The sequence below is a fragment of the Schistocerca serialis genome, chromosome 6, assembly GCF_023864345.2.
Source record: "Schistocerca serialis cubense isolate TAMUIC-IGC-003099 chromosome 6, iqSchSeri2.2, whole genome shotgun sequence".
Taxonomy (NCBI): domain Eukaryota; kingdom Metazoa; phylum Arthropoda; class Insecta; order Orthoptera; family Acrididae; genus Schistocerca; species Schistocerca serialis.
This window is the reverse complement of record NC_064643.1, coordinates 429,274,779-429,294,088: the sequence shown is the minus strand read 5'-3', so window position 1 is coordinate 429,294,088 and position 19,310 is coordinate 429,274,779. Positions and strand designations below refer to the sequence as shown.

Here is a 19,310-nt window from a genome sequence, read left to right as displayed (position 1 = left end):
TCAGCATGCATTCAATAAAATAATATGAGGAGCTTCATACTTTAACAACTTCTCTGTCATATCTGAGCATGGTAATGCCACTTTACATTTGATGGTTCAAATGGCTCTGAGCACTATGGGACTTAACATCTTAAGTCATCAGTCCCCTAGAACTTAGAACTACTTAAACCTAACTATCCTAAGGACATCACACACATCCATGCCCGAGGCAGGATTCGAACCTGTGACCGTAGCGGTCGCGCGTTTCCAGACTGCAGCGCCTAGAACCACTCGGCCACACTGGCCGGCTTTACATTTGATGAAAACAGCTGAAAAGAAATATGATAAATAATACTTGCATCTGCAGACTCTGTGAGGTGACTGGGACATTAAGCCTGAAGTATATTAGTAACAGCAACAGAAATTGTTCTCGTTGTTGATATAATAATAATAACAATAACAATGATAATAACTCACGCAACTTGACATTTAAGCGCGAACAGCTGCGGTTGATGTGGGGCGTTAGTAACGGCAGCCTGCAACTGAGACGTAGCGCGGCAGCATGTAGGGGCGTATGTAAATTGGGTCGTTAATAATATGGGTCGGCGGTCAGACAAGGCGTGTAAACAGGCGGCGCATCTGCATGTTATTACGGGCGGCCGGCGCGCGCTGTTGCAGGGAGCTGCTGAGCAACGGCAGCCTGTTCCTGCCGCCGTTCCCCGCACAGGAGTACAGCCCCGACGTGCACGCCGCCTCCTACCGCTGCAGGGCCACCAACCCCGTGGGCAGCATCGTCAGCCGCGACGTCCGCCTGCGAGCCGGTAAGTGACAGCCTTATGCTTCAGTCCAAAGCGCTGAAGCAGACCAGCTAGTACATAGATACCTCTGCTAACAAGTGTTGATCAAATAGTAGGAGGGGCGTTCAGTAAGCAATGCAATACTTTTTCTTTCTGAAAGCAGGTTGGTTTTATTCGGGATACCAATACACCATACTATTCTCCACTTCTTTGGCTACGAGGGTAGTTTGAAAAGTTCTCGGAACGGAATAGGAAAAAAGTACTTACATCACTGAATTTTTTTATTATTATTTTTCAATGTAGCCTTCTTGTAGAGTAAAGCACTTCGTCCAACGATGTTCCAGTGCCTCGATCCAATCTCGAAAATGAGTTTCCTCCAGGCCTGCAAAATAGTTGTCAACTCCGGCTATCAGTTGTTCGTTTGCAGTGCATATTCGTCCACCAAGAAAAATTTTCAGTTTAGGGAAGAGATGGAAGTCTGACAGAGTGACAAGTGAATAAGGCGGGTGTGGCAACAATTCATACCTTAGTTCATGTAATTTTGCCATGGTGACGGCACATGATTTTGATCCAGCGTCAAGAGTCGCGGCACCCATCCTGCGGATAATGTTTCCATTTCTAATTCTTCAGTTAAATTGATGACATCTGGCCAGCGTCAGTAATTTCACTCACTTTCAATCGGCGATGTCCCAAGACCATTTTATGCACTTTTGCAATGATTTCTGGAATAGTGACACATCTTGGCCGACCACTGCGGAGATCATCATCTAAGCTTTCCCGACCAAATATAAATTCATGTGTCCATTTTGTAACAGGTGAATGTGAAGGAGCAGGGTCCTCAAGAGTATTCTGGTAATCGACATGAATGTCCTTTGCTTTTATGCCTTTCTTTACGAAGCACTTAATCACTGCTCGAATCTCGATTTCTTCCATCACTACGCGGGAACAACAACAGAGCCACGTCACCGCCACAGCTCCCTCCCAAGAGCACTGATGTGGCACGTGTTTACAGGAAACAGTCCAATGAGTATCACGGGAGCAACTCGTTTCTGTAGCACTGACCTCTCGTGGCGATTCCGAGAACTTTTCAAACCACTGTCGCACAGTACCCTATTTTTCAACAAAATCTCTGTTCAATGCGACAGCCTCACGCCACCTTACTGGGAGGGACCGTATGCCCTGTTTTTTTTTTTTTTTTTTTTTTTTTTTGCATTGTGCCTGTCTGCTTACTGTGTGTTGTGCCTGTCTACGTACTGTGTGTCTTCATTAGCATCGTCAACCCCGTGTTTCTCTATTTTAACGAGGACCATTCGGCCGAAACCTAGCCATTCCCGACTCAGAGCACTAGAAACGATCACCTTATTTATTTAACAGTTTACTATTTATTTATTTAACTGGTTATTATTCTAGATTAACATAAAATAATATACGAAGTTCAAAATAGTTGATGCTGTTAATGACAGCTCCCTGCCGTCGTTGGATAAGCAGCTGCAGCAGCACGTCGTATACTCCTAGCTCACTCATTTGTTACATAGTTTAATTCTTAATTTCTTTGCGTGTTTTGGTACTTGCATTGTTTAATTCATAAATTTCGTGCGTATTATAGTATTTGAGAGTTGTAGCATCGCGTTTTAGTACCTGAATAGTGTAAATTCGCGTAGTCGTTTGTCTTCTGTTTTTGTTTTGAACGGCCAGTGTCGATTGGTCACAGTCAGTGTGCTCCCTGCCGTCGTTGGATAAGCAGCTGCAGCAGCAAGTGGTATACTCCTAGCTCACTCATTTGTTACATAGTTTAATTCTTAATTTCTTTGCGTGTTTCTGGTACTTGCATTGTTTAATTCATAAATTTCGGGCGTATTATAGTATTTGAGAGTTGTAACATCGCGTTTTAGTACCTGAATAGTGTAAAATCGCGTAGTCTCCTTCCGCCGCCAAGCAGTGTGTCAGTAGTGCGCAAGTAGCAGCATTACTGCATTTACTAGGCAATCTTGTATTTTAATAACCGTTTAAATTTTGTGTCGATTTGTTTGCGCTCTCTGCAGATTAGTTTAGACGTTCTTTGCACAACAGTTTTTAGCATGGATAGGGACTGCAACTGCTGTGTTCGGATGCAGGCTGAGTTGGCATCCCTTCACTCCCAGCTTCAGGCAGTGTTGGCTTCGGTCACACAGCTTGAGGCTGTTGCCAATGGGCATCACTGTTGGGTTCCGGATGGGGGTTTGTCGGGGACGGCCAGCTCGTCCCACGCGTCCCCCGATCGGACTACGACTGTGGTTGCCCGGAATACTGCCCGCATTGAGGCTGATCCCTCACCTATGGTAGAGTGGGAGGTCGTCTCAAGGTGTGGCAGGGGGCGAAAGACATTCCGGAGGGCTGAACGGAAGGCCTCTCCAGTTTGTCTGACGAACCGGTTTCAGGCTCTGTCTCAGGCTGATACTGATCTTCGGCCTGACATGGCTGCGTGTCCTGTTCCAGAGGTTTCCCCTCAGTCTGCAAGATCCGGGCGGTCGCAGAGGGTGGGCTTACTGGTAGTTGGGAGCTCCAATGTCAGGCGCGTAATGGGGCCCCTTAGGGATATGGCAGCAAGAGAGGGGAAGAAAACCAATGTGCACTCTGTGTGCATAACAGGCGGAGTCATTCCAGATGTGGAAAGGGTCCTTCCGGATGCCATGAAGGGTACAGGGTGCACCCATCTGCAGGTGGTCGCTCATGTCGGCACCAATGATGTGTGTCGCTATGGATCGGAGGAAATCCTCTCTGGCTTCCGGCGGCTATCTGATTTGGTGAAGATTGCCAGTCTCGCTAGCGGGATGAAAGCAGAGCTCACCATCTGCAGCATCGTCGACAGGACTGACTGCGGACCTTTGGTACAGAGCCGAGTGGAGGGTCTGAATCAGAGGCCGAGACGGTTCTGCGACCGTGTGGGCTGCAGATTCCTCGACTTGCGCCATAGGGTGGTGGGGTTTCGGGTTCCGCTGGATAGGTCAGGAGTCCACTACACGCAACAAGCGGCTACACGGGTAGCAGGGGTTGTGTGGCGTGGGCTGGGCGGTTTTTTAGGTTAGATGGCCTTGGGCAAGTACAGAAAGGGCAACAGCCTCAACGGGTGCAGGGCAAAGTCAGGACATGCGGGGACCAAGCAGCAATCGGTATTGTAATTGTAAACTGTCGAAGCTGCGTTGGTAAAGTACCGGAACTTCAAGCGCTGATAGAAAGCACCGAAGCTGAAATCGTTATATGTACAGAAAGCTGGTTGAAGCCAGAGATAAATTCTGCCGAAATTTTTACAAAGGTACAGACGGTGTTTAGAAAGGATAGATTGCATGCAACCGGTGGTGGAGTGTTCGTCGCTGTTAGTAGTAGTTTATCCTGTAGTGAAATAGAAGTGGATAGTTCCTGTGAATTATTATGGGTGGAGGTTACACTCAACAACCGAGCTAGGTTAATAATTGGCTCTTTTTACCGACCTCCCGACTCAGCAGCATTAGTGGCAGAACAACTGAGAGCAAATTTGGAATACATTTCACATAAATTTTCTCAGCATGTTATAGTCTTAGGTGGGGATTTCAATTTACCAGATATAGACTGGGACACTCAGATGTTTAGGACGGGTGGTAGGGACAGAGCATCGAGTGACATTATACTGAGTGCACTATCCGAAAATTACCTCGAGCAATTAAACAGAGAACTGACTCGTGGAGATAACATCTTGGACCTACTGATAACAAACAGACCCGAACTTTTCGACTCTGTATGTACAGAACAGGGAATCAGTGATCATAAGGCCGTTGCAGCATCCCTGAATATGGAAGTTAGTAGGAATGTAAAAAAAGGGAGCAAGGTTTATCTGTTTAGCAAGAGTAATAGAAGGCAGATTTCAGACTACCTAAAAGATCAAAACGAAAATTTCTGTTCCGACACTGACAATGTTAAGTGTTTATGGAAAAAGTTCAAGGCAATCGTAAAATGCGTTTTAGACAGGTACGTGCCGAGTAAAACGGTGAGGGACGGGAAAAACCCACCGTGGTACAACAACAAAGTTAGGAAACTATTGCGAAAGCAAAGAGAGCTTCACTCTAAGTTTAAACGCAGCCAAAACCTCTCAGACAAACAGAAGCTAAACGATGTCAAAGTTAGCGTAAGGAGGGCTATGCGTGAGGCGTTCAGTGAATTCGAAAGTAAAATTCTATGTACCGACTTGACAGAAAATTCTAGGAAGTTCTGGTCTTACGTTAAATCAGTAAGTGGCTCGAAACAGCATATCCAGACACTCCGAGATGATGATGGCATTGAAACAAAGGATGACACGCGTAAAGCTGAAATACTAAACACCTTATTCCAAAGCTGTTTCACAGAGGAAGACCGCACTGCAGTTCCTTCTCTAAATCCTCGCACAAACGAAAAAATGGCTGACATCGAAATAAGTGTCCAAGGAATAGAAAAGCAACTGGAATCACTCAACAGAGGAAAGTCCACTGGACCTGACGGGATACCAATTCGATTTTACACAGAGTACGTGAAAGAACTTGCCCCCCTTCTAACAGCCGTTTACCGCAAGTCTCTAGAGGAACGGAAGGTTCCAAATGATTGGAAAAGAGCACAGGTAGTCCCAGTCTTCAAGAAGGGTCGTCGAGCAGATGCGCAAAACTATAGACCTATATCTCTGACGTCGATCTGTTGTAGAATTTTAGAACATGTTTTTTGCTCGAGTATCATGTCGTTTTTGGAAACCCAGAATCTACTATGTATGAATCAACATGGATTCCGGAAACAGCGATCGTGTGAGACCCAACTCGCTTTATTTGTTCATGAGACCCAGAAAATATTAGATACAGGCTCCCAGGTAGATGCTATTTTTCTTGACTTCCGGAAGGCGTTCGATACAGTTCCGCCCTGTCGCCTGATAAACAAAGGAAGAGCCTACGGAATATCAGACCAGCTGTGTGGCTGGATTGAAGAGTTTTTAGCAAACAGAACACAGCATGTTGTTATCAATGGAGAGACGTCTACAGACGTTAAAGTAACCTCTGGCGTGCCACAGGGGAGTGTTATGGGACCATTGCTTTTCACAATATATATAAATGACCTAGTAGATAGTGTCGGAAGCCCCTTGCGGCTTTTCGCGGATGATGCTGTAGTATACAGAGAAGATGCAGCATTAGAAAATTGTAGCGAAATGCAGGAAGATCTGCAGCGGATAGGCACTTGGTGCAGGGAGTGGAAACTGACCCTTAACATAGACAAATGTAATGTATTGCGAATACATAGAAAGAATGATCCTTTATTGTATGATTATATGATAGCGGAACAAACACTGGTAGCAGTTACTTCTGTAAAATATCTGGGAGTATGCGTGCGGAACGATTTGAAGTGGAACGATCATATAAAATTAATTGTTGGTAAGGCGGGTACCAGGTTGAGATTCATTGGGAGAGTCCTTAGAAAATGTAGTCCATCAACAAAGGAGGTGGCTTACAAAACACTCGTTCGACCTATACTTGAGTATTTCTCATCAGTGTGGGATCCGTACCAGATCGGGTTGACGGAGGAGATAAAGAAGATCCAAAGAAGAGCGGCGCGTTTCGTCACAGGGTTATTTGGTAACCGTGATAGCGTTACGGAGATGTTTAACAAACTCAAGTGGCAGACTCTGCAAGAGAGGCGCTCTGCATCGCGGTGTAGCTTGCTCGCCAGGTTTCGAGAGGGTGCGTTTCTGGATGAGGTATCGAATATATTGCTTCCCCCTACTTATACCTCCCGAGGAGATCACGAATGTAAAATTAGAGAGATTAGACCGCGCACGAAGGCTTTCAGACAGTCGTTCTTCCCGCGAAGCATACGCGACTGGAACAGGAAAGGGAGGTAATGATAGTGGCACGTAAAGTGCCCTCCGCCACACACCGTTGGGTGGCTTGCGGAGTATAAATGTAGATGTAGATGTAGATGTAGACAACTTGACGGTGTTTTGATGAAAATGAGGGGACACATGGTCATTTGGATTGGAATGTGGGAAGCATTGGGCAGGATGTTTTATGCAAAAGGATCTGAAATGTGTACATGGATAGAAGCTGATAGATGGTATGTTCGGGTTACATGATGTTTGGGATACCTTTTGGGATAGGAAAGGGCGAGTTGGAATCTTCATGTGGGATGAGCTGGGAAGGGTTGAAAGGAACGATACATTTCAGGTATAAGTTCATGGTCTGAGTCAGCAAGTCATTTGAATTACGTTGCAAAACGACATGGAATGCTTGGAGGGAACTGCTGAAAGGGAAAATTTGATTTGGTTGTGGGTACAGGTGGCTGTTATAGTGAAGGGGAATACATACTGGGCAGCTAGGGAGATTTGGTACAGGGTGTAGAGACATTCTAAAGGACAGTTGTTTTCGAAAAGACATAACAAGTTTGTCTTCAATTACAGGAGGGGGACGAAGGAAATGGGAAGGAGGGGATGGATTATGGTATCTGTGGATGGATTATGGTATCTGTGGATGTGGCTTCGTCCTTGTACTTTTGGGATTACGTGGGATGGGGCCCACTGTAGGTTTCACAGGATTTTTGCATTTGTTGTGTGGTGACCATCTTACTGGAGACAATGGCCATCGAAGCTACGTAAGGCTTCTGTGCTCTCAAGGGAACTGCCCACTGTGACATGTTGAAACCAGTCCAAATACTTCGAAACAGAAAGAATACACCGAAAGAAACACTATGCCAAAATTTTAGCTGATAACACACATTGTAGATATTTTTTTATGTTGAAAGTCGCCAAATTCCAATCTCCCCAGGCATAGGGAGAAATGTACGTTCCTGGCGTAGTTGTAGCGGGCAGCACATGCACAACGCGGTAGATATATTTCCTAGGTTGATGGCACATCCGTAAACAGATAACACAGCGCAACGTGATCGTAATTTGGAACATGAATTTCAGTTTCCGTTGATAGTTTCTCTGACGCAGTTATTCACAGTTACTATCCACACGAATTTACAACGCACTTAGCATCCACAATAATTAGCAGTTGCCTTTGCTTTACTATCAAATGTTAACAATGGAGGTAAAACTGAACCAATTTTCTTTGTGATTTATTCGTATATGCTTTCTTATAGCACGTGACTTTGAACAGGTTCCAGAGTTTCACAGTAATGTGGAATCCAATTAATGTTTTCAACTTGCAAAGATGGAATACGAAGAACGTGATATGCGATCTAAATCTCCTATTTTTCCTAAAGATGTATATATGTGTTTTTTATTATTTAATTTCTTGGACATTCATTCGAATGATGTCGACATTTCGTTGTAAACTGTGGAACCATCAGTGGAAACAGGAAAAAACTCATTGGATTACGTGAATTGCGATTCGAACGATGATTAGTCTGCTAATTAAAGTCGAGAACAGAAATACAGTAGGCTCCAAGCCCAATCAAAACATGTACAGCAGTAACTTCTAGTGAGAAAGAATGGGCTACAAATTTCTAGTTAAAGGAAGCAGGCAGAAAACGCATATACAGAAGCAATATGCAAAGGCGGTTTCGTTTCGTAAAATCTGAACTTGAATTTTATAAACGGATAAAAGATTTACAACAAATATGAAACTTGAGCCAAAATGAAACTCTCAAAAATTTGGAAGGAAAGCTACCCGAAAGATACAGAACTGCTCGAGAAAACAGTGAGTGAGATTAGGAGACTGGACGCTCTAAACTGCAAGTGAGGTGAACATTACTCATTTCCAGGATTTTTGGACTTGGTTAAAAAATTTCAGGAAACTATGCAGAAAATGAACTCAGAAAATTACGAAGCTTGCTTCAAGCAATAAATGTAGAGGTGATGTAATTAATAGGTAATACTACAGAGAAATTCGTAGCTAACGTGAAGACCAAGCTTCCTGTTATACCCCTTAAAATAATGTGTATACAGCCGACCAGGCAGTTTCAGGGAACAACTGCTTGCTAACCGCACTTGACCATTTCGAACAAAAAAAGACAGAGTCCCTTTGTACTCGATGAATGATATTACACTTTCGCATACAACAATTCCAGTGGTAAGTATCTGTGAATTACTGTTTCCGTAGCTTTATATATTCGTTCAGGAGCCTCATGGCAAAACAGGGCCAAAAATTTATAAAATGACTTTTTAGTTGCAAAAGTATTGTAAGTGACGTAGCAAACTCTGGAAAAATGGGAGTGAATTAGTTTCAGCATTGCATCTTCTTTTAGTTGCATAAAATAATTCATTGCTTTTGTTGCACTCTTGGTCTGGACATAAGAATACCTGTGTCTTGAGAAGGATAACGAAAACTCTATTAATATAATATGGATTCTACCCGGAACTGATACAGTGAGAGGACAAAAGTCGCGGGATACCTTCTAATACCCTGTCGGACCTCCTTCTTCCCCCACGTAGGGCGGCAACTCTACGTGGAATGGACTCCACAGGGCGTTGGAGGTCCCCTGTAGAAATGCTGAGCCATGCTGGAGGAGGAGGAGGTTAGTGTTTAACGTCCCGTCGACAACGAGGTCATTAGAGACGGAGCGCAAGCTCGGGTTAGGGAAGGATGGGGAAGGAAATCGGCCGTGCCCTTTCAAAGGAACCATCCCGGCATTTGCCGGAAACGATTTAGGGAAATCACGGAAAATCTAAATCAGGATGGCTGGAGACGGGGTTGAACCGTCGTCCTGCCGAATGTGAGCCGTGCTGCCTCTATAGCCGTCCATAATCGAAAAACTTTTGCCGGTGCAGGATTTTATGCACGAACTGACGTCTCGACTACGTCCCATGTCGGGCGATCTTATCGGCCTAGTCATTCGCTCGAATTGTCCAGAATGTTCTTCAGACCAATCGCAAACAACTGTGGCCGGGTGACATGGCTCATTGTTATCCATAAAAATTTCATCATTGTTCGGAAACGTAAAGTCCATCCATGGCTGCAGATGGTATCCAAGTAGCCTTACGTAACCATCTCCAGTAAATGATCGGTTCAATTGGAGTCTCCAAGGAAGTTTCAACCTGCCAACAAGTTTTGGAGTTTAAGCACTTGCTGGTGCACATCAAACCATCAGACCTAGTCTGGGCCCTTGTGATAACCCCAAATGTAATCTGGGATTTTCGTTCTACTAGACGCCTGCAGACACAGATACGTCCACTTGATGATATACCCTGATTCGGCACTCATATAAAAAAAGGACGTGGTTCCTCTCCCGTGTCCATTGTTGTCATGTCGCGCCCCACTGTCGGCATGACTCTCGGCTGCTGCGTGAAAGTGAAAGGAAACTGGAATAACAGCTGACTGTGTAGATACTTTTCTTGCTGTAGACAAGCCCTTTTCTAGACTTGCGGTAAGTGAATTGTCCAAGTGAACAATATTGCTGTCCTCTCGGGCGCAAGTCACGTGGAACCATTGAAATCTTGCAACCCATGAATTCCATGTTCAGGTGACAATCGCAGGATACCGACCAATGCGTCCAGTGACACAGCTGAACGACAAACCGCAGTCTTGATAGGCAATGACACTGCAGCTGTCAAATTCCAGTATGTGCTGGTAGACATTTCTCCTCCTTAAACAAGACATAACACGAGCTGCTTACAAACAAGCAGTATTCAAAATGCGATTTTTGACTTAATCACTCTGAGTTCACTTTCTTTACATGCTGAATGTAGTTGGCGTCACGTCTACCTGCTTCAAGCGGTTGTGCATAAATGATAATCATGTAAATCTCCAAGTACGTCATACGTTTCACGCCAATCTGACGTCCTTTGTGTTTCAACTGTAACGGCTAGCAGATAACTTTCCTATAATTTTTGCTTCTCTCTGGCTCTCGTCCCATCACTGGCCTTGTTTACCTTCTTGCCTACATTATGTCTTGCGCCCATTAAGGAAACTCAAGATCCGCGTTGTCGTCGGTGCTGTGGCGCGTCAGGTCGGGTTTTCTGAGACGACGCGGCCAGCAACCAGACACCTACTGTAGGCCTGCGGCAGCGGCGGCCAGTCTCGGCAGCGCGGCCCAGCCTGCCAGCCTGCCAGCCGTCCAGATCGGCCGTCGTTAGCGGCGTAACGCGATCGCGTTAATGGCTCGGAGGCAGGGAGCCCGGGTGGCCGTCCCGTCTCCTGTAGGCCTGCCCCCGCGTCTTCAGCCCGAAACCTGAAACCCAGCAGGCGCTGCTGTCAGTGCGTCTCCTCAAAAGCGGCAAACAACTCCGGCGTCTCCAAAGATCTCATTATCCTCAGTCCTCCGCTATTGCGGCGACGCAGGGAGACCACAGTCTCACCAGTCACCGATACACCCAAAATGTATGTCGTCTAGCATAGGCAAATCTCTTTCGTCAGAATGGTTCTAATTCGTTTGTGACGCTCAGGATGCATTGTGGAATTCAGCTTTTACAAACATACTTGATAGCTTTCAGTATTTCCGAGCAATAAAATCCAGATGTTAAAATGAGTAAAATTGATGAACACATAGCAGAATGAAAGCTCGTTAATCTACTATAGTTTTTATCGAAATCTTTGTAGACTCACACTACCGACTTCGCAACATTTTCAGTCGCATCTTCTGGTACATCCATTGCTTTTACATGTATTTATTTCAGTTTAGGATTGACAGGGTGTAATGGTCGACGCTGACCCGCAATAACCTCAACAGTTATCAAAACTGAAACATGCGTGCCTGCCTTTGGCTGTGTCGTGCCGGCTGGAAACCCCTAAAACCAATCGTTGAATATCAGATGTGTTTTAAGAGATACCTGTCGGTGCGACACACACCAAAGATGGTCACACGTGTGTTTTAATTTTCATAATTGCTGAGGATATTGCGGGTTAGCACCGGCTGTTACAACTGGACAATCGCGAACTGCGGTTCGTGTAATACACTGTACAATCAGAGCATTACGAACATCGATCTACTGTCGATTTAAACCCTTCGAGGCGGTAGCAGCGTCACCTGACGAGGAATGACTGGTAGTCAGACACATGCACTGTGCATAAGAAGCAGTGAGTGTGCTGTCCGTGTGTAGAGTGGGAGGTGCATGATCTGTCTGGCTTTGACCGATCGCAGACTGTGATGGCCTAGAGGCTCAGCACCAACATTTCGCAAATTATACGACTTGTCGGTTGTTCGAGGAGTGTTGCGGTGAGTGTCTTCAACACGTGGTGAAACCAAGGTGATACCACGTCCAGACGTCGAGGCGTTGGGCGGCCACCAATCATTACAGTTGTCGGACGTCGTAGGCTGAGCAGAGTGGTAAAACAGAACAGGCGGCGAACTGTGGCGGAACTAACATCAGACTTTAATGACGGGCAGAATACAAGTGTGTCTGAACACACATTGCACCGAACACTCCTAGATGGCCTCCACAGCCGACGACCCATGCATGTGCCAATGTTAACACCGTGACATCGGTAACTACGACTGAAATGGACACGTGAACATCGGCACTGGACGTTGGCGCAGTGACAGAGTTTTGCATGGTCTGATGAATTCCGATACCTTCTTCATCATGCCAATGGGACGGCGCGAATTCGTCGTCTTCCAGGGGAACAGCTCCTTGACGTCTCTACCGCACGATGAAGACAAGCCGTCGGCGACTCCATCCAGTGGAGTTCATGCAAGGCATCATGAGGGCCAAGGAGGATCGTACACAGGTTGAAGACCACGTGCACCCCTTCATGACGATCATGTTCCATAGAGGCACTGGCATTATTCAACAAGATAATGCGCCATGTCACAAAGCTAGGAGTGTGATGGAGTGGTTCGAGGAACACAGTGGCGAGTTCCAGTTGATGTGCTGGTCCCCCAACTGGCCAGATCTGTACCTGATCGAACACATATGGGATGTGATTGAACGTGGCGTCAGAATGGTTCAAATGGCTCTGAGCACTATGGGACTCAACATCTGTGGTCATCAGTCCCCTAGAACTTAGAACTACTTAAACCTAACTAACCTAAGGACATCACACACATCCATGCCCGAGGCAGGATTCGAACCTGCGACCGTAGCGGTCACGCGGTTCCAGACTGACGCGCCTAGAACCGCACGGCCACACCGGCCGGCCGTGGCGTCAGAGCTCACCACCCATCCCTCCTCCGAATATACGGGAATTAGGTCACTCGTGTGTGCAGATGTGGTGCCAACTCCCCACAGGTCCCAAACCACAACGCATCACCGCTGTTATCCGTGCCAAAGGTGGACTTACCGACTCTTAGGTAGGTGGTCATAATGTTCTGGAGGATCAGTATGAATACAACTATAATGGATTAACGAGCTTTCATTCAGCTATATGTTCATCATTTTGACAGCAGGGTTTTACTGCTCGATCGTTCTACAAATTATGTATAAGTAGCTATGGCTGCCCTTGGTTTAAAATTATCTACAGCAATGATAACTCCCTTATCCAGTCTCGCATTGAAACTAAAAAAAAAAGTCTTTCTCATGATCAAAATGGTGGCATTGTCCTTGGATACCAAATGGAAGCAATTTCTTCTGAGAGTCAGAGGGTGGAACGCTTTTTAATATCGGTAAAACTAGTCCTTGGAGAAGTCAGTCATGTCAGAAATATTCTACCTGGTATAGAATATATACGGTACAAGAAAAATACCCTCAGACTTAAAAAATAATACAATAACGCCAATTTCAATGAATTATGGAACCATCAGTTAAGTAAATCATCACTGCAAAATACTAAAGCGAATTATTTGTGGGACAACGGAAACACTGATAGCAACAGTGCTCAAGGAAGATAATTCGGATTTTGGAAAAATGTAGACATGCGAGGCATTATTGGCCCTACAGTTCATCTTAGAAGACAGAGTTAAGAATGAGAAACGTACTTTTTTAGTACGTGCATATTATGAGAAAGCTTTTCACAGTGTTGACTGGAATAGATTTTCTAAAGTACTGAGAATACATGAACCAGTCACGTATCTGGGAACCTGTGCCTATGCTCGAACCTTCATTAATAGTCTGCAGTGGGGGGGACCTGTCAAACGCTTTTCGGAATTCTAGGAATGTGGAATCTGCCCGAAGCTCTTCCTCCATGGTTCGCAGGATATCATGTGAGAAAATGGGAAGCCGAGATTCGCGAGAACGATGCTTTCTAAATCCGTACTGATTCGTAGACAAAAGCTTTTCTGTCCGAAGGACTTAGAACATGTTCAAGGATTCTGCAGCAGACCGATGTTAAGGGTGCGTGTGTCCAATTTTGCGGGTCCGTTCTTTTACCCTTCTCAGACACAAAGGTCATCTACGCCTTTTTTCCAGTCGCTTGGGACTGTACCTATAACTTCAGCAACCATTAAAGAAAACCACGGAGAAAACTGTTGAGGGAATTAAAGTTTAGGGAGAAGAAATAAAAACATAGAGATGACAAATGACATGGAAGATCAGTTGAATGGAATGCATAGTGCAAGTTATATGATGAACATTTCCATAACTAAAATAATGATAAAGTAGTATAGCAAAATTCAGTTCAAAAAATGGTTCAAATGGCTCTGAGCACTATGGGACTCAACATCTTAGGTCATAAGTCCCCCAGAACTTAGAACTACTTAAACCTAACTAACCTAAGGACATCACACACACCCATGCCCGAGGCAGGATTCGAACCTGCGACCGTAGCAGTCCCGCGGTTCCGGACTGCAGCACCAGAACCGCACGGCCACCGCGGCCGGCGCAAAAGTCAGTCACGTAGTGTTCTGGGAACTAGTCACTGAGACACTATAATCTGTAGACTTTTTAGCTATTTATGCTGCGCGATAACTGGCTTGACTATGGTCGAAGTAGAGAGGATTGGCAGCAGCAAGAAAGATTTTATCAAAAAGAATAATATGTTTGCATCTAACAAAATGTGTCAGTAAGACTTTCCTAAAAGAATTTCTATTTAATATAGGCCGATATGAATGTGAAACGGGAGCGATAAACAAGAGGAGAGAAAATAAACTTCCGAAATGTGGCGCTACAGAACAATGCTGACGATTAGATGATATTGTTGTTGTGGTCTGCAGTCCAGAGACTGGTTTCATGCAGCTCTCCATGCTAGTCTATCCGGTGCAAGCTTCTTCATCTCCGAGTAACTATTGCAACTTACATCCTTCTGATTCTGCTCAGTGTATTCATGCCTTGGTCTCCCTCTACGATTTTTATCCTCCACGCTTCCCTCCGATACTAAATTGATGTTCCCTTGATGTCTCAGAACGTGTCCTACCAATCGATCCCTTCTTCTAGTCAAGCCATGCCACAAATTCCTCTTCTCCCCAATTCTATTCAGTACCTCCTCATTAGTTACGTGATCTATCCATCTAATCTTCAGCGTTCATCTGTAGCACCACATTTCGAAAGCTTCTACTGTTTTCTTGTCTAAACTATTTTTCGTCCATGTTTCACTTCCATACATGGCTACACTCCATACAAATACTTTCAGAAAAGAATTCCTGACACTTAAATCTATACTCAGTGTTATCAAATTGCTCTTCTTCAGGTACGCTTTCCTTGCCATTGCAAGTCTACATTTTATATCCTCTCTAGATGATAGATCGCAGAAACAATGAAGAGGTACTGAATCGAACTGAGGAGAAAATAAATAACATTATGCCACAACCTGACTTAAAGAAGCGTTCGACTGATAGGACACATACTGAGCTGTGATAGTCAGCTGTGTTATGAAGGGAAGTGTGGGGAGTAAAGTTGGAGAGAAAGGTTACAGCAAACAGCTTCGAATGGCAGTACTTTGCGATAATTATACGGCAATGAAGAGGCTAGCACAAGATAGACTAGCACAGAGAGGCGCATTAAACAAGTTTTCGGACTGAAGATCGTGGCAGTAGCAATAAAGAAAACATCTAGCGCGTACGTTATCAACGTCAGCAATACCGTGTCCAGGCAATCCTTTTATTTGGGTAGCTACTTAGGAACTACAACCATGTCAAAAATCCTCTTATGGCTGAATATTTGATTCGAACTGTTTTATGAAAACCTACTGCTGAAATACAACGAATGACGTAATATTACAAGTTATTCTCTCAAGGGAGAAGACATGGGTTTGAGGCTTATGTTATGTTGACCAGTGACAACAGAGTTTCCAGACGTGATGTGGAGGGACATTGTCTGACATGGAATTAGAATTTAATTTAATAGTACGGAGGCATAGTCATACGACATCTTGACGGTGGCTATTAAAAACATAGCAAGGAATCACAGATACTGAGGTGACGAAAGTCGTGGGATACCTCCTAACATCATGTTGGTCCTCCTTTTGCCTTGGTGACAACTTGGGTCTATGGCTTCTTGGTGTCTGCGCCTCACTTGAACGCAACAATCAGCTCTTACGAACTGAAATCGTGACTCGTCTGATCAGGTCACGATTTTCCAGACTTTTGGGGACCAACCGATAAGGTCACGAGCCCAGGAGAGGCGCTGCAGGCGATGTCGTGCTGTTAGCAAAGGCACTCGCGTCGGTCGTCCCCTGCCACAGCTCATTAACGCCACATTTCGCCGCACTGCTCTAAGAGATACGTTCGTCGTACGTCCCACGTGTATTTCTACGCGCTGACAACTTAATGTCAACGCCGCTGCTCCGGGTCGTTAAGTGAAGGCCGTCGGCCATTGCCTTGTCTGTGTTGAGAGGTAGTGCCTGAAATTTGATATTTTCGGCACACTCTTGACACTAGAGATCTTGGAATACGGAATTCCCTAACGATTTTTGAAATGGAACTTCATAGGCGTCTAGCTCCAACTACTGTTCTGCATTCAGAGTCGTTCGCCATAATCACGCCGGAAACCTTTTCACATGAATCATCTGAGTACAAAGACAGCACCGCCAGTGCACTGTCCCTTTATACTTCCCGTGACTTGTCACCTCTGTGTGCTATTGATATGTTGCGGCTAACAGGAGAATGTACATGCAAGGTATGAAGTTTACAGTCCGCCTCGATAGCTCGGTGGACAGTGCGGCGGAATACTATGAAAAGGGCCCGAGTTCGATTCCCGGTTGTGTTGGAGATTTTCTTAGCTCGGGGACTGGTTGTTGCGTTGTCTTCATCATCATATCATCCCCATCGACCCACAAGTCGCCGCAGTAGCGTCAACTAAAAAGACTTGCACCAGGCGACCGGTCTACCCCACGGCAGGCCCTCGCCACACGACATTCCATTTCATTTCATCAGGTATACACATTTTCGGGTGTTACAGTGGTTGTCATTTTATACATTTTTGTTGAGGTACTGGTTGAGCTGTATGAACCTGTCATCCGATAATGTCCCACATCAAAGCTCGCTTTGAAACCATATACACTTTTTATGCTACGTAGTTTCTTCCAGACAGTGTAACATCCCAACGTAATACTGCATTCTTGTGTGACCTACAAAACAGAACCATTGTCAGAATTTTGTATAATAGCTCGGATATCATGTTAGAGCTGTACGAACTGAATCAACTAGCATCTACGTCCTATAGTGAAGACATCTATTCACTCTCAAACGCATTCGTCTTCTAATAACTGATAACATAGGATAGTTGTGGGAATTAGATATCTGAATATATTTCCGGATAACTTTAGATCACTCACACAAGTACAACATGCTGAGTTGCTCTTCTTGCACGGGCTAGACTGGGCAGTAACAGGTTGTCACCCTGTGAGTAATCCTGAGAAGCTTTCATTCGAAACATTGAGTAATTTTCCGTAGCTCGTGGGATTATATTTGAAAGCAAATCCCTTGTGATGTTCTGACGTTTCATTGATACTTTATTGTTTGAAAATTACACTGCCAGGTAGAATTTTTCCATCGCTTTTCTAAATGTTTTCCCCAGTCCGTCCACAGCTTTCCACTTGTTTCCAATCTCTCTCGTCCAACCTTCTTATTTTCTTTTCTTCCAATTAGTGGTCGTGTCTGATATCGCTAATTGGTAGCACATCAACGTCGCTCGCCCCTTAATAACCGGATCATAAACCGGCTGTGGACGGCTTTTTCGTCGTCAGAATTTATCTCAAAAGGTGGCGTAAATTTTTCATTATTAAGAGCAATTTTCTTTTTTTCCCCCCTTTCTACATAATGGGAGAGAACGTCTCTTTTGACGCTGCAGCGCCCGTTCTTAAGCCTGCGGACACCTCGGTGCTTTTACAAAGGCGTAAATTGCTCGTATCGGATTTAATCCTCCATCTTTTCAATTTCACCATCAACAAAATGAACACTGTGCGATACTGCCCACGCATTCGTCGCCATATTTCATTGTGAACAGAGAAATATAACAGATAGAACGCGCTAAACATCAGCAGGAGTAAAAATCTGATGTGTCATTTGTCCAAGAACCATTCGCCATCTCCCAGACATTACAGTTTTATAGAAGTTGAGTTTTCTGAAGGTTGTGGCTTAATTATTCCGCTATATGACAGAATACTCTTAACACGCAGTTTCACTCTTGGAAAGGGCTATTGCATATGTGCCAAAGTAATTGATATGCAGTTACATAAGCAGGCCATTGATGTAACTATAGACATACTAGGTAGGTACTTGCAGACGCTTTAGTTCGTAAAAGACTCAAAGACGAACCATGTGTGACAAAATTCGTTCTTTCGTTTATTTCTGTTACTTTATTAAGGCGATTATTACTATCAATTTACTAGTTTGCCCACTAAAAACTGAATCTCAGTTTTCAAGACGACTAAATTAGCCAGCCGCCCATCTCCTACCAACATCATATGATTTCAGGAAACCACAATTTTTATGGTTTCTGCAAGTATGGTAAGACGTTAATTTTTCACACTTATTGATAGAATTCAAAAAAATTCAAGAAGGCATGAGCACACAACTAACAGGCAAAGATATTAACGGCTCGTTTTAAAATTACACTCTCCATCTGGAGAGCGGGTAAAATTGTTTATAGTTATTTATCCAACAGTCTGTTATTCATAATACTCAAGTAGGCTTCATGCCACAGGGAACAAATGTCACGTTTCCTGAACATCAATTTTCAGGTGGTAAGTGTCATACGATAATTTCTTCAAGCGTTTCAGTTATCGCAAGCAGCTAGAGCAGGATCTCTCAACTCGTTGACCAGTGACATACTTCGGAACAACTTTAACAAAGCCACATACCACTCTTTCTACGTATTTGAAAACTTTGCTCAAAAACTCATAAATAATTTTCCCATTTCTTTACACGAAGTTTATTTAAAGGCAGATACACGTTCTTTGCACAGTTTCTCTGCCGAATAATCTTTGTACTTTCCTAGTACATGCAAAAGTACATGTGAAATTAAATTAACAGTACTGCAAATAAAGACATACAATGATCTAATGGACAGAGAAAAGAACACAAATGAAGTTCAGTTAATATACGAGCACTGAACCTCAAGGAATGAAGATCAGGTCAAACACGAGAAATGAAATTCCTCAGCTCGGTAGAGAGCAGGCAGAATCAGGAATAACTGCTGAATGGGTGGCTTTGCTAACAAGAACAAGAAAATAAACACATAGAGTACAAAATTAAGTATAATAAGCACCACACATAGACTAATATTAGAAACTGCTGACTCATGCTTATGATTGCCAACAT

The 19,310-nt window shown here is 44.3% G+C and overlaps 1 protein-coding gene across 1 annotated transcript in view; it reads left to right on the top strand.

Moving 5' to 3' along the window:
* Positions 1-622: 622 nt before the first annotated feature.
* The window catches only part of LOC126484903 (Down syndrome cell adhesion molecule-like protein Dscam2), a 505,795-nt gene continuing 487,107 nt past the window's right edge, over positions 623-19,310 (top strand). The window contains exon 1 of the mRNA XM_050108503.1: positions 623-800. Coding sequence (XP_049964460.1) covers positions 623-800 — 178 coding nt within the window. The remainder of the gene's footprint in view (positions 801-19,310) is intronic.